This window comes from Trichosurus vulpecula, chromosome 4 (genome assembly GCF_011100635.1).
Source record: "Trichosurus vulpecula isolate mTriVul1 chromosome 4, mTriVul1.pri, whole genome shotgun sequence".
Lineage (NCBI taxonomy): Eukaryota > Metazoa > Chordata > Mammalia > Diprotodontia > Phalangeridae > Trichosurus > Trichosurus vulpecula.
Window position 1 is genome coordinate 109,431,940 of NC_050576.1, and position 25,036 is coordinate 109,456,975.

The following is a 25,036-nucleotide window of genomic DNA, read 5'->3' on the forward strand; positions in this document are numbered from 1 at the left end:
CATGTCTGTGTGAAACTGAATTTTCTTTATGTATTTAAAATGAAATAACATATCACAACAGATTGAATACAGAAGTAGATAGGAAAATCCAGCTATCTTTCATTAAGCCAGTCATTAAAGAGGTTTACAAAAATGTGTAAAATAATGCTAGTCTTCTTGCTGATTTTTTTTTATTTTGGAAAATATAATTATTTATTTTTAAATGAATTAACCAATAAAATTTATCAGTTTAAATTTCTTTTTTATCTTTTTTTGGGGGGCAGGGCAATTGGGGTTAAGTGACTTGCCCAAGGTCACACAGCTAGTACATGTGTCAAGTGTCTAAGGCCGGATTTGAACTCAGGTCATCCTGACACCGGGGCCGGTGCTCTACTCACTGTGCCACCTAGCTGCCCCGATCAGTTTAAATTTCTAACACAGTAGATATAAAAGTATTGTTATAATATAAACAAAAGCTTTTTAGGTCCTCGGTAATTTTAAGAGTGTAATGGGTTCCTGAGCCCAAAAAGTTTGAAAACTGCTCCTCCAAATGATCAACTTTCCAGCTCTTAACATTCTGACTCCATAAAGGGAAGAATAAAAGGGAAATGGTCCATGTCTTCCAATTAATTATTCCCATATAAATATCCTCTGAATAATGAGAGGTTAGAATAAGTTGTAGAAGAATACTTCTAATGTGGATCATTGTAACTTACAGATATGAGAAATGTTTCACTTGTAGAGAAAGAAAATCAACTTGACACAATAATCTTGGTGATAACATCGATAATCTTCACCCTAATATGAAGGTAAATTATTTCTGCATATATTAATATTTTCTTAATACCACAGTTGTATTCCATCTAAAGTCTTTTTTAAACAATATTTACCTGACTCCATGTCAGATCTTTATATTAGCCTGCAAAGATAAGGTGTTAATTCCAGTTATTTAATGCTAGGCATTTACAGGTGCCATCTAAAAACTGAAGTTCTTATAGGGATAATTTTACATTTTGAGTCACTCTGAATCCCTTCTCACGTTCTTCATTTACATTTTTCTGACTGTTAACAGGTGTAGAAATGTATATTTAGAACTGCCAGCTTATCTTTGATAACCATACTTCCTCCCAATGGCTCAACACTTAACTCATCAAAGTTCCCTGTGAGGTTCAAGAATGTTCTTTAGCTTCTCTGCCTCTATCCTTACTACCCTTCCTAATAAAGACTTATGGACCTTGAAAATCTCAAAAGAGAGAAATCACGTTGGGGTTAGAAGAGACCAGGACTGCCTGCTACAGAAAACTGCATCCAGAATTATAATTTAGTGTGGAAGCAGGAGAGGAAAGGAAGAGAGATTATGGATTCTGACCAGGCCCTTTGGTCAGAATTTCCATCTTTTGAGCAACCTTTGGTTTTAGATGAGGGCACCTCATTCACAATTTTTTATAGTATTTGTCCTAAGAGCAATACTATTCACATTAGCTCTACATAGAATGGAATAAATTAATAGATAGCATTTAACACTGTAATAGCACCGTGAGGTTTTCAAAGCGCTTTACAAACACTCTTATTTATAGTAAATACACTTCAATTACATGTTATTTTCTAACAAAAGTTAAATATATAAAATATAATTATACACATAAATATATAAAAGTTAAATACATAAAAATATATTTGTTGAAGTTCATTCATTTCAGTGATGTCATACTCTTTATGGCCCTATTTGACGTTTTCTTGGCAAAAATACTGGAGTGGTTTGCCATTGCCTTCTCCAGCTCATTTTATTTTTTTTAATTCAAAAGCATTTTTTAATATTCATTGTTTGTTTTCAAGTTTTAAATTCCATATTCTATCCCTTCCTGTCTTTCCTTCCCACTCTCTGAGATGGTAAGCAATCTAATATAGGTTATACACGTGCAGTCAGGTAAAACATTTCCATTTTGTGTGAGAAGACTCAAAGATTCAAAAGAAAGAGACAAAAGAGAGGAAGAAAGAAAGAGAGAAAGGGAGGGAGAGAGAGATGGATGGATGGAGGGAGGAAGGAAGGAAGAAAGAAAGAGAGAAAGAAAGAAAGGAAAGAAACTGCAATCTGCATTCAGACAACATTAGTTCTTTCTCTGGAGGTAGACAGCATTTTTTTCATCCTGAGTCCTTTGGGATTGTCTTGGATCATTGTTTTGGTGAGAATAGCCAAGTCATTCAAAGTTCTTCATCATATGGTATTGCTGTGACTATGTAAAATGTTCTCCTGGTTCTGCTCACTTCACTTTGTATAAGTTCATGGACATCTTCTTAGGTTTTTTCTGTAATCGTTCTGCTCATCATTTCTTAAAGACCAATAATGTTCCATTAAAATCATATACCACAACTTGTTCAACCATTCCCCAATTGATGGGCATCCCCTCAATTTCCAATACTTAGTTACCACAAAAAGAGCTACTATAAATATTTTTGTACAAATAGGTCGTTTTCCCTTTTTTAAAAAAATCTCTTTGGGATATCGACCTAACAGTGGTATTGCCAGATAAAAAGGTATGCACAGTTTGATTGCCTTTTGGGCATAGTTCCAAATTGCTCTCCAGAATGGTTGGACCAGCTCACAACTCCACCAACAGTACATTAGTGTTGCAGTTTTCCCACATCTTCAATATTTATCATTTTCCTTTTTTGTCATATTAGTCAATTTGACAGGTGCAAGGTGGTGTCTCAGAGTTGTTTAAATTTGTATTTCTCTTATCAGTAGTGATTTAGAGCATTTTTTCATATGAATATAGGTAGCTTTGATTTCGTTATCTGAAAACTGCCAATTTATATCCTTTGACCATTTATCAATTGGGAAAGTGACTTGTATTCTTATAAATTTCACTCAGAGGGAATAACATACACACTCAAATGGATATCTTACCCCACAGGAAAGAAGGAGGAAGGAGATAAAAAGGGGGGATGATAGAAGGGAGGGCAGATGGGGGAGGAGGTAATCAAAAGCAAATACTTTCAAAAAGGGACAGGGTCAAGGGAGAAAACTGAATAAAGGGGGACAGGAGAGGAGGGAGCAAAATATAGTTAGTCTTTCACAACATGAGTATTGTGGAAGGGTTTTATATAATGATACACATGTGCCCTATGTTGAATTGCTTGCCTTCTTAGGGAGGGTGGGTGGGGAGGGAAGAGGGAAGAGAATCTGGAACTCAAAGTTTTAAAAGCAGATGTTCAAAAAAAAGTTGTTTTTACATGCAACTGGGAAATAAGATATACAGGCAATGGGGCATAGAAGTCTATCTTGCCCTACAAGAAAGTAAGGGAAAAGGGGATGGGGGGAGTGGGGTGACAGAAGGGAGGGCTGACTGGGGAATGGGGCAATCAGAATATATACCATCTTGGAGTGGGGGGAAGGTAGAAATGGGGAGAAAATTTGTAATTCAAAATCATGTGGAAATCAATGCTGAAAACTAAAAATATTAAATAAATTTCACTCAGTAATCTCTATATCTGAGAAATGAGGCCTTTATAAAATTGCTCTAAATTTTATTCCCTAGTTTCCTGCTTTATTTCTAATTTTGGTTGTGTTGGTTTTGTTGGTGCAAAAACTTTTTAATTTTATATAATCAAAATTGCCCATTTTACCTTTTGTAATGCTCTCTACATTTTGTTTGGTCCTAAATTCTCCCCTTATTCATGGATCTGACAGGTAAACTATTTACTTAAGGTATCACCTTTAATGTGTAGATCATGTACCCATTTTGACCTTATCTTGGTATACAGTGTAAGACATTGGTCTATATCTAGTTTCTGCCAAATTGCTTTCTAATTTTCCCAGCAGTTTTTGTCATATAATGTTTTTTGCCCCAAAAGTTTGGATCTTTGGGTTTATTGAACACCAGATTACTATGGTCATTTACTATGATGTATTGTATACCTAATCTATTCCATTGAGGCACCATTATATTTGTTAGACAGTTCCAGATTGCTTTGGTAATTACCACTTTATAATACAGTTTGAGATCTGGTATGGGATGGTGATCTTCCTTCGCATTTTTTTTCATTAATTCCCTCAGTATTCTTAACCTTTTGTTCTTCCAGATAAATTTTGTTTTTAGTTTTTCTAGCTCTATAAAATAATTTTTTGGTAGTTTGATTGGTATGGCACTGAATCAGTAGATTAATTTAGGTCGAATTGTCATTTTTATTATATTGGCTTAGCCTACCCATGACCAATTATTTTTTTTCCAGTTGTTTAGATCTGAATTTATTTGTGTGAAGTGTTTTGTAATTGTGTTTATATAGTTCCTTGGTTTTGTTTTGGCAGGTAGACGCCCAACTATTTTATATTCCCTATGGTTATTTTAAATGGAATTTCCCTTTCTATTTCTTGTTGCTGGACTTTGTTGGTAATATATGGAAATGGTGATGATTTATCTGGCTTTATTTTGTATACTGCAGCTTTGCTAAAGTTGTTAATTGTTTCAGTTAGTTTTTCAGTTGATTCTCTAGGAATCCAAAGTATACCATCATATCATCTACAATGAGTGATAGTTTTGTTTCCTCATTGCCTATTCTAATTCCTTCCATTTCTTTTTCTTTTCTTATTGCTATAGTGAGCATTTCTAGTATATTGAATGATAGTGATGATAATAGGCATCCTTGCTTCACCCCTGATTTTATTAGGAAAGCTTCTACCTTATCCCCATTACAGACAGTGCTTTTTGATGGCTTTAGATAAATATTATCATTTTGAGGAAAGCTCCCTTTATTCCTATGCTCTTTAGTATTCTTAATAGGAATGGGTGCCGTATTTTATCAAAGGCTTTTTTCTGCATCTATTGAGATAATTATGTGATTTCTGTTGGTTGTATTATTGATATAGTCAATTATGCTGATAATTTTCCTAATATTGAACCATCTCTGCATTCCTGGTATAAATTCTACCTGGTCATAGTGTATGATCCTTGTGATCTATTGCTATAATCTCTTTGCTAGTATTTTATTTAAAATTTTTGCATCAGTATTCATTAGGGAAATTTTTTGGTTTTTGCTCTTCCTCTCTAGCTCATTTTACAGATGAGGAAACTGAGGTAAACAGAGTTAAGTGACTTGACCAGGTTCATACAGCTAGTAAATGTCTGAGGTCAGATTTGAATTCAGGAAGATGAGTCTTCCTGACTCCGCCCATAGTACTCTATCTACTGCACTGCCTGGCTGACCTTCAATTGCTCTAAATGGTAGCTATTGTTATTATTCTGACATCTTGGCCAATGTCTTTGTTGTCTTGCCTGTTATTCTTCACTCAAGGGATTAATTTGTACCTCATAAAGAAATCACATGGTGTGGCTGAATTATATAGTCAATTTAATACCTCATTAGTTGGGCCCCTTTTTGTGATGAGGTTGGTGAATGAACTTGGACAAATCCCTTATGCTAGTAATCTCTATAATGAAATAATTTGACTGAACCCTGTTCATATGCCACACCTGGAGAAAAAAGGGTGAGGTCCTTTACAGGTCTTCTTGTCCTGCATTTCAGCAGGTGTGAGTTTTTCTTCCCTCTGTCTTGTCTCACACCTCCTTACTTCAAGCATTTAAATCTCCAATCAGAACAACAGAGCTGGGAAGGAAGAGTTGAGGCAGATGTGTGCCTCTTATTATCCTCATCTCTTTTTTTAACTCAGAGCTACGACCAACCTTAAAATTAAAATATATAAAGCTAGTATGTCATATGTGTGTGTCTAAATATATAAAATAGACAAAATTAGACATATGTACATAAATAATATATAAATATATAAAGTCTAAAATAGATAGTTTGTACATGTATATATAATATATAAATATGTAAAGTCTAAAATAGATAAAGTTAGCTTGTCTTTAGGTTTCTCTTTCCATTTACAGTGTTTCAGTTTTTTCATTTTCTCCTTTCTCCCCCTTTTTATCTCTATCTAGAAAAGACAATTACTTGAAAATAAGATTCATTTATTCTTGTTCAATATTTGGATGTCTTAAACAGAAAAGTGGATTAGATTATCTCTAAGATACTTCAACTATAAATGCCATGATTCCTATTACTAGCATACAGTATAGATCTTGTTTCTTTAAACTACAGATTGGAACCACTTTACTCAAACTTACAGACATTCTTATATTCTATAGGTTAAGAATCTGAAGGATATCTTGTGTAGGGTCTAAATGCAAGGATTCCCAGTACATGGTGAGTTCCTCTAGATGGTCTTATTTGTAAATAATGCTGGGTTACTCGTATCAAGTTTCAGAACATTACAGTTTCCTCAATGAAATCCATAATTATTCAGAAGAGATCAGCCTAATAGTCCCTCAGAAAAAAACCTAAATGAATAGAAAATGCCTGTTTTTTAGATTATACTATAAAGTTGGATGGATTAGTATTTCAATACACATATTTGGTATAGACACTGCAGATGGATAGTGAATTGGACCCAAAATGTGTTATGAGAAAGAGATTAGGCTGGAATGCATTTAGGAAATCGTATGGTATTTTGATTAATTGTGATAATGATCCCAAGCTTCTCCCTAGCACAAAGACTCAAGTACAAATGTTCTCCTGGCAATACTGCAAGGATGCAAAGTTTAGAACACTGGAATCTCTGAGAAATTAATACTGTGGGAGACCTTGAGGAAAATGGAAACACACCTGGTGGGCACAAGTGAGCTAGCTATACCTTATTTCCAATGATAACCTAGGCAGTCTGGTATAGCAGATAGAGAACTGGCCTTAAAGCCAAGAAACCACATCCATGTTACCTGATGATGTCATTCAGCAGGAATGTGACTTGGTGTATTGGCAATCAAAATGGGCTCTTAGCACTTAATTCAACCAATTGCCCTTGAAGAGTTTGGCCTTTATTTCTTTGATTAAATTAGGAGTCCTTGATGATCTCCTTGCCTCAAGGGAAAGCCTAGTTTACATGAGTTTGAGTGACATGTTCGTGACATCAGAGGCTTTTAGGCTACATGGGTTTAAGTCACGTTTTTGTGACGATTTTAGGTCACATGGGTGAGTCGCATGTGTGACCCACCCTTGACCCTGAAAAAGATATAAAACCAGGGATTGGCTTTCATTTTTCGGAGCTCTGACTCACAGCAGGAGTACTGCGTGACTGAGCCAGCCTTTGTGGAGCTCCCAGCTGAACTCAGATGTTGGGTAACTATGAATTGTATTTCGTCTGTCTGTTGATGTTTGTAATTTGTTTGTATTTGCTCTGAAGTTCAGGGTGCTAGCTTTTTCCCCTGAACTAAGTGAATGACATTTGTATGCTGGATTAAAGTAAGATTGTTAACTCCTTAACATTGCTTTCCTTAGTAAAGCAGATCAAAAGAACCTGGGCTTGCAACGTTCTATGAGCTGGTTGTTGTTGGTTTTTCACCCCCACAGCAGCTGCTAGCTGGATTGTTGAAACACTTGGCTTCTTTGACAGCTATAGCAGTTGGAGTTTGAGATCAGGAAAATATTACTAATCTAAAAAGTCTTTGAGAATGTAAGATCAGCTACCACCTAAGTTCATGGGCACAGGGTGATTGATTTTTCATCTGCAGCAATTCTCAAAGATCATCTACTAAGTCATAAGACTTTGAATAATGACATTATATAATAAAACATTGAATAGTGTTTTGGTGAAGGGAGTACCTGCATGGACACAATCATGGATCCTTGAAGTTTTAGCATTATCTACTTTTTAAAGCCTGAGGGAGGGGCTAGTGTGTACTAGAAAGTGTGAGATAGAGATGAGTCCTGCCAGCACATGGGGATGGAAGTTGATGAGTGAAGAGCAGCCAGTTTACAGCATCCTGTGAGCAGTCACAAAGTCTTTTAGGTACTTTCCAGGTCCTCTGATGTTTACTTCCTGCTCACTGAACACCTATGCATACAGATTTCCTGCCTTTGCCTTTCTCTTTTTGGCACTTTCATCTATGGTTTTTTCCATGCTTTTCTGTACTCCTGCTAATTGATCTCTTGACTATTCTGACCTGAAATTGGTACTTATTTTTTATTGCTTCCCATCCAACTTCTCTTCCTGGCAGATAGGGCACAGAACTTGACATGTGTCACCACACCCTCCAGTCATAGCAGCAGCCAAGCCTAACCCACCTTGATGGGTACAGAGGAGAGAGAAAGCTGGTTGGATATTACCATGTTCTCTGAGGGTCAACAGTGCCATCAGACTAGTTTCTACCTCTTCTAACACTGGGCTTACTCACCCTTATGCTACTCAGAACTTATCTTACTCCCTCAATTTTTCTCCCTCACCAATTGAAATGTTTTTGCCCTTTTGTCCCTTCTCCTCAGAGGTGATCATTGCACTTTTCAAGATGACTAGGTTTATCTGATAAACTAATTCCTGACAATGGTCTAGTGATAGAGCACTATTAATAGGGGAACTAACTCTACCCACCCCCCATGTGTGCACATATACTTTACCACTTCAATAAATCCATGAACTTAGCAGTATTTAGTTCACAAATAATCCATGCCTCCTCAGCCTATGTCATGCTTGCTTATGTCTTTCCATAAATCTTATATAGAGAATCTGTCTAACAAACCATAAGCCTCCTTTGCTTCTTTCGGTATTCTTGGATACCAGTGAAGTATTGGAGCTCTCAGGATGATTCATCTGGCTTTGTGGGTCTCATACCAAGCTCACTGCAGGCTCATCTTCTCCCTTCTAATGGTTTTCCTTTTATAAAATGATAATACTCATAATCTTTATAGAATCAGAATCTGAAAGGTAGAAGGCACCTTGGTATCTATTTCATCCAATGCATACAATCCATACATATTCTATCTTCCCCCTCTGTGATATTTTGAAATAAGTGTAGTGCTTGACTATGGTATTTAGCAATCTTTACTCTATCTTCCTTATATCTACTATATCCCTACTACTATAACACAATTCCTTTTTCCTACTTTCTCCTATGGAGATCACAGGATCATGGATTTAGAGATGGCAAGGATCTTAGAGGCCACTGAGTTCAGCTCCCCTCCCCCTGCTTTACAAATAAGGAAATTGAGGCCCAGATTGGTGAAGTGACTTGCCCAGGGTCACAGAGCTAGTAAGTATCTCATATAGGATTTAAACGCAAGCCTTCCTGCATCTACTACATCTGCTGCCTTTCCAAGAGAAGCCCCTAAAAACTGATCTGTTAGGATTAATTAAGCACATCATGATTTGTTAGCTTTTCAAGAGATTCATAGACTTTCTCAACAGCATCATTAAAAGTTCCTGATCCAAAAAACTTATGGCTAAATACATAGATTCTGTGGTCATCTGCATAGAAGTGATCATTGAATCCATGGGAAGAGATAAAATCATCACAGTAGAGAATGTACAGAGAAAGGGCAAAACACATTTTAAATAAGTTTATTTTTTTTCCTCTTAGATGTTAAGTCTACCACTGCCAGTACCACCACCACCACCACCACCACCAACACCACCACCACCACCACCACTACTACCACTACTGGTAAGTGTTTTACCAGTCATGAAATGTCATGCTTTAATTTACCTTTCTTTTTTCTCTTCCAGATATTTGTACACAAGGAGCTGTTCTTTTAACTTGTATTTTAAAACAAAATGACTTGCCATTGTGGTTGCCAACTGTTAGTTGATCTCCATTCTGTCAACATCTCTCTTAATACATGGCACCCATAACTGAATAGTACACAGAAGTGATCTAATTAGGGTAGCATGCAATAGGCCTATAACCTCCTTTGTCCTGGATATCTCTTCAGTAATCCAAAAGAGATGTGAACTTCACTGATTTGAGGCCTTCTTCTATTAATTCAAATCACTACTGCAGTCTGCCTTTGTAAACATTTTGAATTACTATAGCCAAAAAAAAATTATTACCCTGTGGCTAACTAACCTTTTTTTGGTGATTCATCTTTCCAAACATAGTTAGACTAGTCCTCAGATAAGTGTTTTACCAGTTTTACTTTTATTCTAATGGTTTCCAACTTAATTAGAACTTCCAGAATTTCTAGTATGCTGCTGTAGCTATCAATCAATTAATAAACTTCTCTCAAACACCTACTACGTGCCCAGCACTGTGTTAAGTGCTGGGGATACAAAAAGATGCAAAAGATGGTCTCTGCTGTCTAGGAACTGAGGTCATTTACATTTTCCAATGAAACATCAGAGTACAAATACTATATTTCTATTAATATGGCCTTAGATCGTTACCAAGTTTTTAACTTATGGCATACTTTCAAATTATATTGAGCTTGTAGGTACTAAAACCCCAAAGCTATTTTCACATGAATTTCTGTCTAGCCATATCACCCTTGTATTGTACTTGGGAAATCTTGGGGTTTTTTTAATTAATCTGAATACAGAACTTTTCATATATCCTTGTTGATTTGGATCATCAGTCCATCTTGTTGAGATTGTTTTCCAGCATACTAGACATTCCTCCTGATTTTGTTCCATCACAGTTTGATAAGAACATCATCTGTATAACGTTAAGCTAAGTCAATAATAAAAATTTTGAACAAAACAAGAGCCTTGTAGAACCACTAGAGTGCACTAGAACCCCACTTCCAGGTTTACGTGAATCAATTAATTGCCATTATTTGGGTTATTACCCAGTCATTTAAGAATCTACCTAACAGTTCTACCATCAGGTTCACCTTTATGATATCCAGGTACCTTGTTGAAATCTAGCTATCAGTCTAATAATCCTGTTGAAATTCAATTCAACAAATATTTATTGAATGACTTGTATGAAGACAAGAAGTTAGTATGGCATGACTTGTTCTTGATGAAAACATGCTGCCCCCTAGTGAGTACTGTTGTACTCTGAAGATTGCCACAGTAATTCTCCATAGAACTCGACCACAACAGTTCTAGCAAAAGCATCAAAAGATATGGTGAATTTGAGGTGCAGGCAGTACATCTGAGTAGTGTTATCCAAGAAGCGTTTGGAAATGAAGGACTGGAGCTCAGGAAAATTTAGGGCCAAATATACAGATTTGGGAATTATCTCCATGAATAAATTGAATTGAAGCTATGGAAGTGAGTGAAATCACCATGAGAAGGACAAGGGAAGCAATTTGGTGGACATTTGCCTCATGGACTAGAGGAGTATAATAAACCAACCCAAGGGGACAGAGGATTAATTTCATGATGCAGTCATAAAAGGCAGGATGGCACAATGCAATCATAACTCTTCTGTCTCCCATCCTCATTAAGTTGACTTCTCTTTCAGAGTCTTAAGCCATAGAATCCCACATACTTTGTCCCTGAATTTAAAAAAAACTCTCATAAAATGTAGAACACATACCAAGCTATGTTTGGTATTTCCCTTCTTTATCTGTTAAAAACTCTTAAGATGACATGTCCTCTTTCCCCTTGGGTTCCCATGTTTAGTACTACACCAGCAAGTTGCCAGTTCCTCCTTGTCATTCAAAATGAAGTGCAGAATTTCACAGTTCCCCCATCACTTCCTTTAGCTTCTGAATAATGATTATTAGCAAGCCAAATCAAGAATTTACCAGATATTCTGCTTTTCGCGGAGGGACCTCCAGAAGGTTCATTCATTCCACGTCTTTTTTATACATGGCAGTGTGCATGGGTACTTGGGAAGATAGAGCTTTTTTCTTTCATTGAAGGTCTTCATGTAGAGACCACTTGTCATAGATGTTGGAGAAGTAATCCATGCTTTGGGCAGTGGTTGGGTTAAATAACCCAGCACCTAACAGTGCTGCCACAGAGCACTTTATAAATCCTTATTGATTGGTTAATGGATTGATTGATAATGTCTGAGGTACTTCCCAACTCTTTAGTTCCATGGCATAAAAATTTAACAATTTGGGATTTCTTTTCTTCTTCTATAACAAATTCTCCCATAGTCCAGCCTCTTAAACAAATTTAGATTCTTCTCTGCCTCCTTAGAGTATTTTTCTTAGATTATTTCTTTAGTTCTGTGTAGGAACCCTTCATCCTTTCCAACATGCTAGAGGGTAGAAAAGCATTCCTTCAGCCCTTATACTTTTTTCCTTTCTTGGGAATACTAACATTTATTACATATGTAGTTGCTGCTTGCTTCCAAAGAAGTACAACTGTAGCATGATCCCTTGTAGCCACTCTTAAGTTTCCTTACTTTCCAGATATCTTGAATCACAAATCTGTTGTTCCTTTTTGCTCCCCAGATATCTGCAATAGGGAACGAAAGGCTTAAAGTGCTTATTTTCTAAGGAAGTTCAGGTTGCTGGTCACTTGTAGGTGTTTGATCATGGTTTGCAGCTTCTCTGAGGCTTTCTCCTATTCTTGGATTGATACTTATCCAGGTGCTAGAAATCAGTAATTAAAAAAATGCTTCTAATTCCCTAATCAGTATCTATCTGTGAGACTTCTTCCTGGATAATTCCAAATTCCCTCCTCACTCTTTAATTCTCCTTTCTTCTCTGCTCCATCACCAAACAAAAATTGCCTCATTACCTTTTCACTATGTCAATTCAAGGAAGAGAAAAATGACCTGGATAATGACAATGTATAATGATGGATATGAAACTGGTTCAATGACTACTTCCAAAGAATATTGGTTGTTGGCTCAATATCAACCTGGAAGGAGGTTGGAGAGAGGTCTCTCATGCAATGCACAGGATTCTTTCCTTGTCCTATATTGTTCAACATCTGTATCAATGTCTTGGTTAAAGACAGAAGATATGCTAATTACATTTTCAGAAAACATAAACTTGGGGTACGGTAGGATTAAAAGCTAAAAATGGGCAAAATTAACAAGATCAGACTATATAAGAAAAATGTGGAACTCCTTCATTTAGATTTTTTTAAATGAACTACATGAGTATAGAATGAAGGAGACCTTACTTGACAGAAGTTTATGGGATAAAGACCTATGGGTTTAGCAAAATTCAAGCTCACTATGAATCAGTGGTATGAAATAACTGCTAACAAAGCTAGTGTCAGCCAGTTAATAAGCATTTAGCTCCACCAGCATTGCATCAGAATGCCTATTTTCCCATAGTACCTCCAAAACTTGTTATTATTGCTAATATGATAGGTGTGAGGCAGAAGCTCTGAGTTGTTTTCATTTGCATTTATATTATTACTAGTGATCTAAAACATTTTCATATGGTTGTTGATAGCTCGTTTTTGTTCTTTTGAAAACTGCCTGTTTGTATCCTTTGACCATTTATCTATTGGGGTTCAAAATATCTTTGATGAGCACTCAGCCTACCAATTTCAGCCTCCTATCAGCTCTGCTTGCCAACAGAACTGAATTGTCATTTTGTGTTCCACTCTGACCTTCATGACAGTTCTGTTATACTCATATATACCAATCATACCTTAGATTATATTTGTGCAGCATGTCTTATAACATTATTGTTATGACTTTATATATTACATTTCCAGATTTAACTTTTAAGAATTTTATTCTTATCATCATATTATCCTTCATCAATAAAAGGTGTGAAATTTGAATTAGTATGTGTTATCACCAGGTAATAGCTGTGTCTCAAAGTCACGTGGTCAAACAATAAAACTTACACAGTTACTATCCTTTACTTGACATGGAGATAATTGCCCTTTAAATAGAATACCTATTTAAAACAACTAGGCTTAAATATTATTACCAAACTCCAGGTTTAAAACACATTCAGAGAGTAAAAATTTTAAAAGAAATATTTTGTTATAATTTGGCAACCTTCTTTACTAGCTTTTATTTTTATAATTTAGAATTATTCTAGTTAGTCCCATCCTTGATTAAAATGCCTCTTTCTAATTTACCCTAAATACTCTCTTGGAGTATTGCTGTTGTTTTTCAATCATATCCAACTCTTTGTGATCCCATTTGGGATTTTTTGGCAAAGATACTGGAGTGGTTTGCCATTTCCTTCTCCAACTCATTTTATAGATGAGGAAACTGAAGCAAACAGAGTTAAGTGACTTGCCCAAGGTCACACATGTGATTGTCAACCTCCAAAATCTTTTCCAGTTATTCATAGTACATGTTGTTAGAGTGTGTACCGAGGGAGCTTTTAAAAAATGCAAACATTTATTAAATATTCAGTCAACAATATTTTATTCATCAAGCTAAAGAAAATAAAATTTAATTTTTTAAATTAATGACTGTACTTTAAAATAAAATTTTTTTAAATGAGACACAAAATACTAAATTTTTACTGGAGTGATGATCAGGTTTATGAAAACATGCAGTCCATTTTCATGGTCTTTCTCTCTTACCAAATAAGGAGCTAAGCAAGCCAAATTGACCCAAATAGATTAAGTTCTCTTCATCTTCCTATTCTAGAGAATAAGACAGCACCGGATGTTCTTGACTTAAATGCACAAATCACATCATTGTAATTAACTGACCAAGCCAATTCTTGTTCAAAGTACAATATGCCCCATGTAAACTCAGCAAGCACTCTCCAAAAAAAAAGATACACACCAGGAATGGGAAAAAGTACAGAAACCATGTATGGGACAGCCCACACTGATAGAGAACACGTTAGGAGTTATACGTTGGAGTTCAAGTCCCCTGATGCCCTGTTGTGACAGCTCTATGCCACTGCTATACAAATACAAACGAAGAAATAACTGACTTGCAACATTACATTTTACCTTTTTTTTTTTCTTCTCAGGTTCTTCTCCTGACAGTGGTAAGTATTTCTGTCAAGTACACAAACATATTTGATTAGAACTATTCATGGTAACACATTAAAGATTTGTTTTCCCCTGTAGTTGTTGTCACTATAAGAAAAGTTTTTTTATGATATTTACAAATTGCTTCTAGTATTAACTACTTTTAGCCAGGAAGTTTCTTTAAAGGGATTGACACATAATTCATAACTCTACTAAAACAAAGCATTTGCAAAAAATAAAAAACCGGTCATGGTCACATGCACCTGTAATCTCTTGTACCAGGGAGCTTGAGGTTGGTGAATACCTTGAGCTTGAAAATTCCAAGCTGCCATGTGCTAAAGTGATCACATGCTAAGCTGACCCACACCAAGTGTGGCATCAATACATGGAGCTCTTGGGGGAGAAGGGAATGTAGTGGGAGCCAGGCTGCCTAAGGAGGGGGTGCTAGATTTTAAAAAAGAAACACAAACAAAAACAGAACAGGTCATGGTTCCTATGCTGCTCAGCAGTGAAATTGGACCTGTGAGCAGCCACCACAATTCTGGCCTAGGTGAGATAGTGAGACACAATCCTTTAAAAAAAAAAGCACTAAAACATATTTAAGATATGGGCTATTTCCCTTAAACTATTGTTGTTCAGTTGTTTTTCAATCCAGTCCAACTCTTCATGACCCCATTTGGTGTTTTCTTGGCAAAGATACTGGGATGGTCTGCTATTTCCTTCTCCAGGTCATTTTACAGCTGAGGAAACTGATACCAACAGGGTTAAGTGACTTGCCCAGGGTCACACAGGTAGTAAGTGTCTGAGGCCAAATTTGAACTCAGAATGATGAGTCTTCCTGATTCCAGGCCCAGCATTCTATCCACCATGGCACAACCTACCTTTCCTACTCTTAAACTACTGCTTCCTAAATAAATTATATATTTTCAAGAGTTCTCCAATTTGAAGGGTCATCTTGGATTATTAATTATTAATATAGACTGAATTTGTTGTCATTTCATGAATTATTATACTCTTTTCAAACATATAAATCATGGATGAACTTATCCCTATAAAAACTGTGCTGGCCCACATTGTTTATACCTATTCCTTCTTGCAAGCATGTAAGTTTTACTGAAACTGAAATAATACATTTTCTTTTATAGATCTTTGTTTGTTTAGAAGTTGTTGCCATTATCTGTTAGTCTCTCCAAACACCTGCTCATTTGGCTGATAAAATTTCCACTTATTTTTTTCTAGGACTGTAATTATTTTCTTTACTTATATTTTTCCTGTGTTTAATGTCCCTCCACAAAGTCCTACTTTGAAACCATTTTGTAGCATACAGGTAACTAACACTGGTTTTGAGGGTTATACCAGAAAAATACAAATTTGGGTAGGTTATTTCATCATGGAAGGGCTTCAGGCATGGTTTTGACAACAGGCCATTTGCACTTGGAGCACAGGCTAGCTGAATACAGAGAAGGTCTTCATCAATAGGCTAATGACTTGGTAATAAATTTTGTGGTAACCCACAAAACAACAAAAACATAAAATAGCCTTTTGTCCTATGTGACTCCATTCTACTTGTAAACTGATTATAGTAAAGTGGCAGAAAAGAGCAAAGAGAGCTAAAAAAAAACACACCATTTTAGAGAACTAAGCTATTTGTACTCTAAATGAAGATCCTTATTCAGTGACCAGTGAATGATATACAACTGAAAGAACTGAATCACATCAATCTTGAAAATCTCACTATGAATTTTTTAATGAAATTATAATTGGAAGCATGGTTCACAATTTCTCCTTGGAGAGGCAAGTAAAAGAATTGGCAAAATTGGTTCTATTTGACATCCAAAGGCAAGAGGAAATATACTTGCATCTTAAATAACATTACTCATAATAAGCAAAATGACTCCTATAACTTCAAATTATGAAACAAAATATGTTGTAAAGAATGAGAGGAGAGACAAATTCTATAAAGAACTTAAGAACTTCCAAATTAGGTTAACATATGTTATAATATTTGGTGACTTTAATGTAAAAGTAGATATAGGTGACAATGGCAAAAAAAGTTGGAAAGTATGATTCAGAAATAAGAAATGGAAGAAGCCAAAGGCTTGTAGACTATACAGAAGCCTTACCCTTGTATAATATGAATATTTGCTTCAAGAAGAGTTGAGAGGGATGGGGTAAGCACTGAACAACATAAAAGAAATTAAACTGATTATGTTCTATTAGATGGGAAACAACTAATGAGTGAATCACTTCCAAATCAGTCATCCATATGTATTCATCCGCAAACTTTTATTGCATGCTATGCACTGAGGATACAATAAAAAGCAAACCAACAACTTCTTAGAACAAAGATAAAAATCAAAACCAAATAGGAAGAAAAGATAAAAATGAGATGATGTAGTATAAAATTGAAAAAACTCTAATGTGACCTACTTAAACATGCTATTGACACTGCAAAATTGGAAATAGATAGGACAAAGGACATTGATACTATCACTATGGATCATTATGGAAGTTTAGCTGTTGTAAATTAATTACCATAATGAGGAGAACAAAAGAGTCTAGAAATTGTCTTACTCAACAAACATTTGGTCTTGCCATGTGGAGAGATATGATAGCCAAGAAGAACACTAGTTTTGAATATAAGTTGATCTTTAAATGTTTTGGATGACAGAAGATTAAGTAGTACTGTCCCATAAAACATTGAGAAGTAGTGGAAAGAAAAAAAAAGTTTACAGAGATCTTGAAGAGAGATACAAGTATACCAAATCATTTCAAATCTACCTAAGTCTAAGTTTTTCTTCTATTATTTAAGTGGAAGAACAACAAACATGAAAAATGGAAAAGATCTGTAAGGATTTCCAGATCAAACTATTTTCTCCATAATTCACAATAGAGCCACCACATCTGGACTCCAACGTCACAGTTCCCACTATGTTGAATGAGGAATTAGAAATAGTACAAAAAAAAATGAGATGGCAACAGTGGTTGGGATTAGACCATTTATACAGAGGGTAGATCTATGCTGAAATTGGCGTTAATTGTGAGGGTATTTAGAAATCAGTTATTAAACTATCTGAAAAGTGCAGGATGCCAAAAGGCTTGAAAAAAATTGTCGACCTTACTATTACCAGAAAAAGAGATTAAGAAAATATAGCTATAACTATTGACGCATGTTTACTTTGCCATCTTTGTGAAATCTTTATAAAAAATAACATTTATCTTTATCTTTGAAGAAGGCATGAGAAGGGAATAGGCAGGCTTCTGAAAACAATATTCTGCAGCAGACCAAATCTTTACAGACAAAGAATACAAGATTCTATTGATTTTATTGTTTGTTGACTGTTGAACCAAATTTTGATTTGGTGAATGGTGAATTCCTATAGATACTCCTGTTTGTGAGCAATATGAATTTGGTTTTATCAAGTCCTATAATATAGCAGTCTCCTAAAAGAGATACTGATCCTCTTAAGAATTTGATCTATCAACATTGGAAATAACAAGTGGATGAAAAATGTCTATTGCCAAGTTTATGACATACAGTTGGATGGAGAGCATGTAATACAATGATCTATCAATATATATACATAATATACATATATGAATAATATACGTATGAGTTTTATACATATATGTATATATATGTATGTTTGTTTATGGGTGTAATTTGAGACAGATGATATAAATGGGCAATAAATTGGGCCTAGAATTAAATAGTAAGGGGAAATCAGATTGGGTTGCCTTCAGGAAATTAGAAAATTGCCAAGTTCCTTTAATAACCTCCAACATCCTCGCAGAAACAAGGTTCCATATTGTGAAACCAATATATTCTATGTGACTATAAAACATGGAACACAAAACTCTTTGAAGAATTGAAATATCACACAAAGGACAGTGAAGAAGCATATGGTGGATGTGAACAGGCAACAATAAGGAACTTCAGAGAAGAACAAGAGTAAAACATTGTCATAGGAAGAAAAGATAGTCTAGTAAGGGTGATGTGGCAAGGGAGGACAAGTATACAGTACAAATGCTCCACTGAAATCCTTGTGATAGCAGGAGACATCAAGGAAGGCTATCAGCATGTTGTATGCATAGCCTGTGGCAAACTTATTCAAGGATATGGATGATGGTTACATAGGAAGAGCAGGTATGGATGGTTATGACCTGCATTGTAAGAGTGAATATCCAAATCAATGAGATCACAGATCCATATGAATATGAGAGAGAAGTATAAAATAGGGAAACATAACCTTGCCAAATACCTTTACCACTGTCATAGAGGATGTTAGCATAGAATCCAAATGGAAGTGGAATTCTCTATAACTAATGGGCTCTTCATGTGACCCCAGTTGAGTCAAGTCCCAGAAAAGTAAAGAAGCCTTCTAAATGAGATCTGTAGTCACTTACAACATTTCTAACCATCTACACAGGAAAAAACATCATGAAGGCTGTTGTGTACATAGAGATGTGTACAGACTATCTGGGCCTAGAACTGAATAGTGAGGCAAGCTGGGTTGCATTTGGGAAATTCTGCAATGCTTTGAACAACTTGTCCCTGAAATGAAGTATTATCTTTTTAACATCATTATCCTCCTGGTAATGCTATATGGCAGTAAGAAGTACAGTCTCCAAGGACGTATAATTTGAGGGCACCCAGAGGACAATGAAGAGGCACACTGCAGGTAGAAGTAGTTTGTAGCAGCACATTATCAACAAAGAATTGCACAGGATAAGTCACATAAATACGGAAACAACCAGAGAGATATTGGGCCAAAAAGGAAGTGGCCAGACATGAAGTGAAAGTGGGGGATAATTAATGAACAGTTCAAGATCCATTTGTGGTCACTCAGTGTGATTACATTCACAAGAATGAAAAACGGAACAGCATTGAGAAATCTGCCAGAGAATGTTGGGTAGATCCACGTGGAGGATTTGTGGGAGAAATGGAGAAGAGTTGTATAAGAAAGGAATATGGATCTTGCTTCTAACAAGTATAGAGAACAGAAATAATTTTGCAATAATCTGCAGAGAGTATATAATGTTTGCTTTCTGCACCAGCCAAGCCATCATTGTCTATGTGTGAAGCCAATTTTGGTCTTCAAAGAAGAGAAGGTAACGGGGCTTAAGGAATGCCTCTCTTCTCTTCAGGTTATCAGGAGCAATGAAGTGTTCCCTTTAAAAAAAATTAGGAAAAGGTTTTCAATATAAGACTAAAAGAATTAAAGGGAAAGAAAAGAATTTTTAATTGTTTCAAAATATTGGGAGGGTAAAAGAATGTTACATAGTGAAGAAAGGGAAGAAGGTCCACTGAATACTTGGAAGTGAGGTAAAATAGGATCCTCTTCCTAAAGAACAGGGAACTGGCCCCTCCAAGGAAGAAACAGCAGCCTGTACTACAAATCAAGTCAAGTTAATAAGCATTTATTAAATACCACTTTGTGCCAGGCACTGTGCTAAATACTAGGGATACAAAGAAAGGCAAAACACAGTTCCTGCCCTCGAGGAGCCCATATTATAATGAAGGAGACAATATGCAAACAAATTGTATACAAGCAAAGATATACCCAGGATAAATTGGAGATACTCTAAGAAGGAAGGCACTGACGATAACAGGAATCAGGAAAGGCTTCTTACTGATCAGGGAAGCCAAGAGACTGAAATGAAGAGGAAGAGAATTCCAGGCCTGAGGGAAAACTAATAGAATGGAATCAGGAAATGAAAAATTTTGTGTGAAGAATAGCAAGGAGACCAGTGTTTCTGGATAGCAGGCTATGTGGAAGAGAGTAATGTCTAAGGAGACTGGAAAGTTAGGAAGAAGTCAGGTTATGAAATGCTGAAAATGCCCAACAAAAGATTTTATATTTGTTTCTGAGGGTAATAGTGACCTCCTGGAATTGATTGAAAAGGAATGATCATGTGGACCTATAAGTTTTGTTAGCTGGGAAATTATCTAGTAAGGACCAGGTGAATAAGAGACCAACAGTGGTGGTTGGTGACTCCATGAGTAGGAGTCCCAAGGCCCTTCTATTTATGTACCTTTGTTAACACTGTGAGTTCTATTCTCCATGTCAAAATAGGAACTTCCCAAGACTTGTCAACCTCCATAAGTACTCTCTACCTACTAGTGATGAACATGATCACAACTGATGCCAGAAAAACATATATAAAGCATTGCTAAGAATGAAATATTCTTGAGTATTTGAAGGCTTGTCAAATGAAAGAGAAGTTAGACATGTGATTGGCCTCAGAAAGCAAAAACAGGAGTGATAGAAGTTGCAGAGGCAGATTTAGCCTTAATGTATGGAACAACTTCCAAAAGTGGCCATTTCAGGAGGTAGTGGATTAACTCTATACAGTATAAAATACCTAGGTGCACACCTGCCTAAACAAACCCAGAAAGTATATAAATGATATTTAAAAAAAACTTTTTATATAAATAAAATCAGATTTAAATACTTGGAGAAATATTAATTATTCATGGTTAGGCAAGACCAATATAATAAAAATGACAATTTTACCTGAACTGATTTATATATTCAGTGCCCACTCATTGGAGGTCTTCAAGTAAAGGCTAAGTGACTGTTGGTCAATAGTATTATGTAGGAGATTCCTGTTCAGCTGGAGCTGATAGCCTCCAAGATCTCGTCTGATTCTTAGATTCTGAGTAAGGATGAAAAGCTGTGGATGAGTTGCCATCTGCTCTGTTGGAGTAAGGAAAATGTTGATAAAATCACAAAATCATCAACATATTAATTTTTTAAAAGCTGGATTTATGGGTTCCAATGAGAAATTCTTCTTGAAAAAATGGTATTACTGTGACTTACAACGAACACTAAATTCGAACTTCACATTACTTCTCTTGAGTTTCTAAGAAGCTGTTTTATGTTGATCCTACAATTTTTTTCTTGTTTAACGTAGTCTGTCCTAAAATGGAAAGTAGTCCTTCACAGATTGAAGAAACTGGGACTTCTGAGGCAGAAGTGTGGAGAAAAGAATAGTGGACTTCAGAGTCAAGAAGGCTTGAGTTATTATAGTACCAGCTTTGCCACCTATCTTCTAATGTGACACTGAGCAAGTCAATTTCCCTTTATGGTCCTTACTTTACCATCTATATAATGATAGACTGGATGGTTTCTAGTTCTCTAGATGAGTGAGAGTCAAGCTTTGCACTGTAGATTCCTGGGGGTACTTGAGTCTGAAAGGCCAAAATTATTTTCTTAATAATACTGAGAAGTAATTTGCCAATTAAAATGTGCTTCCTTTTTCAACCACATGTCTGTGTGAAGCTAGATTTTCTTTAGGTACTTCAAATGAAATAACATCACAACAAATTGAATTCATAAGTAGATAGGAGAATTAGGCTATCTTCTATTAAGCCAGTCATTAAGGACATTTGCAAAAACATATGAAACTGCCAGTCTTCTCACTAATTTTTCTTTGTTTTGGAAAATACAATTATTTTTCCACAAAAATATGTTAACACATAACTGATCTATTATTTTTATTTTTAAATGAATTAATAAAATGTATCAGTTTAAATTTGTAACACAGTAAATATAAAAAGATATAACAAACATAAACAAAAAAGAGTGTGATGGGTTCCTGAGAACAAAAAAGTTTGAAAATTGCTCCTTTAGATGATCTGCCTTCCTGTTCATAACACTCTGTGACTCCATAAAGGGAAGAATTAAAAGAAAATGGTCCATGTCTTCAAATTCATTATTCCCATATAAATATCCTCTGAATAATGAGAGGCTAGAGTAAGTTGTAGAAGAATACTTGCATTGTGGATCATTATAACTTATGGATATAACAAATGTTTCACTTGTAGGGAAAGAAAATCAACTTGACACAATAATCCTGGTGGTAACATTGATAATCTTCACCCTGATTTGAAGGTAAATTATTTCTGCATATATTCCATCTAAAGTCTTTTTTTTTTCTGGTTTGGCTTTATTAGAAGGAGCTTAAGAACTGGGTGAGGCTGTAATGGCAGAAGTAGGCTGGAGAAGGTTTAAATGGGGCCAAGGTGGAGGGGGTTCCTTCAATGCTAAGGCAGGGGAGGAGAGGCAGAATGAGGTCTGGACTCAAAGCAGAAAAGCTAGCAGGAGAGGGCTCAGAAAGGAGCTTCCCAGGTAGTGCGAGCGGCCATCAGGGCCCGTTTCAGTTGCTCGTAGGTGACAAACATCACTACATTCCAGGAGCCCAAGCGGAGGAAGGAAGGCATGAACCCTTTGTAGAAGGCTTGGGGTCCCTCCTTTCGAAGCATGGTGAGGGCGCAGTGGCCAGCACTGGCATACTGGCCCGCGGCAGAGTTCATGTATCTCGTCTTGACCACATCCACGGGGGAAGCAATGATGGTGGTGCAGAAGCCAGCCCCAAAGGCTGATGTGAAGTGGCATGGAAGGTCATCAGTCATGAGATGGGCCTTCAGGAGGGCATCTTTGATGAGATCATAGGTCACCAGCTCAGCACAGTTGACGATAGCATTGCGGGCAACATTAGGTGAAGTTCCTTTCCATAAGCCCCGAAGGCCCTCCTCTCGGGCAATGGTCTTATAGGCATCCATTGTACCCTGGTATCTCCGGCTGCCACCTGCACGAGCCTGGGCCTGGAAACGTACCTTCACCACATCTGTGGGTTGGGCTACGCCCACTGCCAGTGCCCCTGTGGTGCAGCCTGCGAGGAGGCGGCTCCCGATGCCTGCATGCTCAGATCCCTTGGTGTAGAATAAAGTCTTTTTTAAACAGTATTTACCTGACTCCATGTTAGATCTTTATATTAGCCTGCAAAGTTAAGGTGTTAATTCCAGTTATTTAATGCCAGGCATTTAGGGGTGCCACATAAAAACTGAGGTTCTTATAGGGATAGTTTTGAGTCACTCTGAATCCCTTCTCATGTTCTTCATTTACATTTTTCTGACTGGTAACAGCTGTAGAAATGTATATTTAGAACTGCCAACTTACCTTTGGTAACCATACTTCCTCTCAATGGTTCAACACTTAACTCATCCAAGTTCCCTATGAGGTTCAAGAATGTTCTTTAGCTTCTCTGCCTCTGTCCTTCCTGCCCTTCCTAATACAGACTTATGGACCTTGAAAATCTCAAAAGAGAGAAATCACTTTGGGGTTAGAAGAGACCAGGACTGCCTGTTACAGAAAACTGCATCCAGAATTATAATTTAGTGTGGAAGCAGGAGAGGAGAGGAAGAGAGATTATGGATTCTGACCAGGCCCTTTGGTGTATACATTTCCATCTTTTGAACGGTTTGGTTTTAGATGAGGCTACCTCATTCACAATTTTTTATAGTATTTGTCCTAAGAGCAATACTATTCACACTAGCTCTACATAGAATGGAATAAATTAATAGATAACATTTAACACTGTACTAGCACTGTGAGGTTTTCAAAGTGCTTTACAAATACTTTCTCATTTAGAGTAAACACACTTCAGTTATATGTCACCTTTATATGTTTATATATAATGTATATACATATAAACATCTAAAGGTTAAATATATAAAGATTTATTTAAATACATTAAAAGATGTTTGTTCAGTTATTTCAATCATGTCCTTCTCTTCATGACCATATTTGAGGTTTTCTTGGCAAAGATACTGGAGTGATTTGCCATTTCCTTTTCCAGGTCATTTTACAGATCAGGAATCTGAGGCAAATAGGGTTAAGTGACTTGCCCAGGATCACACAATTACTAAGTGTCTGAGACTAGATTTTAACTTAGCAAAAGGAGTCTTCCAGACTCTGGGCCCAGCACCCTGCCATCTGGTTGTCCCCAATAAAAATATACATGCAAATATACAAAAGTTATAATTTTTTATTTTGTTGGCTCTCTCTAGTTATCACTAAATGTTTTTATGCTCTCCTTTTCATTTGCAGAGATTGGTCATGAAAAATCAAGTATCTACAGCTACAAAAATCAAATCTACATCAAGTATTTAAATTGTCATTTGCTTCTTGCCTATAAAGGTGAACTCAGGAAAGCAGATCACATTGCCCTTATGAGAATGACATGCTTTTGATGGTGTTAACAATTCATGATTTCCTGGGATTCTGAGTTGCAGAAGGGGCAAAGATGGATTTTTTTTTGACATATTAAGTATTTTAACCAAAGTGTTTCCTTTTATCTATTTATGTCATATGAACCAAACTTGTAGGTGATTTGTGCATGGAGGAAGACATTCTAGCACCTTATCTGAGAAACCAAAGCAGACAAGACATTAAATACTAAATTATATTTTTGGCTTCAAACTGAAGACTCCATTGTTATTCTTTAATTTATAGGGGTTTTGAATGGAATTTTTTACTCATTAAACCTTTCTTCTTCAATGGGTCAGTGAATTAAAATGAAAATGTCTTTCACATAACTAATTTATGAGCTTCATTCTTTATCTCTTGGGTCAAA

At 36.1% G+C, this 25,036-nt stretch overlaps 2 protein-coding genes across 2 annotated transcripts in view; one reads left to right on the forward strand and one right to left on the reverse strand.

The window, feature by feature from the left end:
- Window positions 1–24,568, forward strand: part of LOC118846815 (complement decay-accelerating factor-like) — a 67,579-nt gene extending 43,011 nt beyond the window's left edge. Inside the window, exons 8-11 of the mRNA XM_036755534.1 lie at window positions 9,387–9,470; window positions 14,614–14,631; window positions 22,446–22,512; window positions 24,511–24,568. Of these exons, the coding sequence (XP_036611429.1) occupies window positions 9,387–9,470; window positions 14,614–14,631; window positions 22,446–22,510 (167 nt within the window). The 3' untranslated portion in view covers window positions 22,511–22,512; window positions 24,511–24,568. The remainder of the gene's footprint in view (window positions 1–9,386; window positions 9,471–14,613; window positions 14,632–22,445; window positions 22,513–24,510) is intronic.
- Window positions 22,556–23,381, reverse strand: LOC118846816 (mitochondrial uncoupling protein 2-like). Its single transcript, XM_036755535.1, has one exon. It carries the CDS (start codon window positions 23,379–23,381, stop codon window positions 22,731–22,733), a length of 651 nt encoding a protein of 216 aa, XP_036611430.1. The 3' UTR covers window positions 22,556–22,730.
- Window positions 24,569–25,036: the final 468 nt, after the last annotated feature.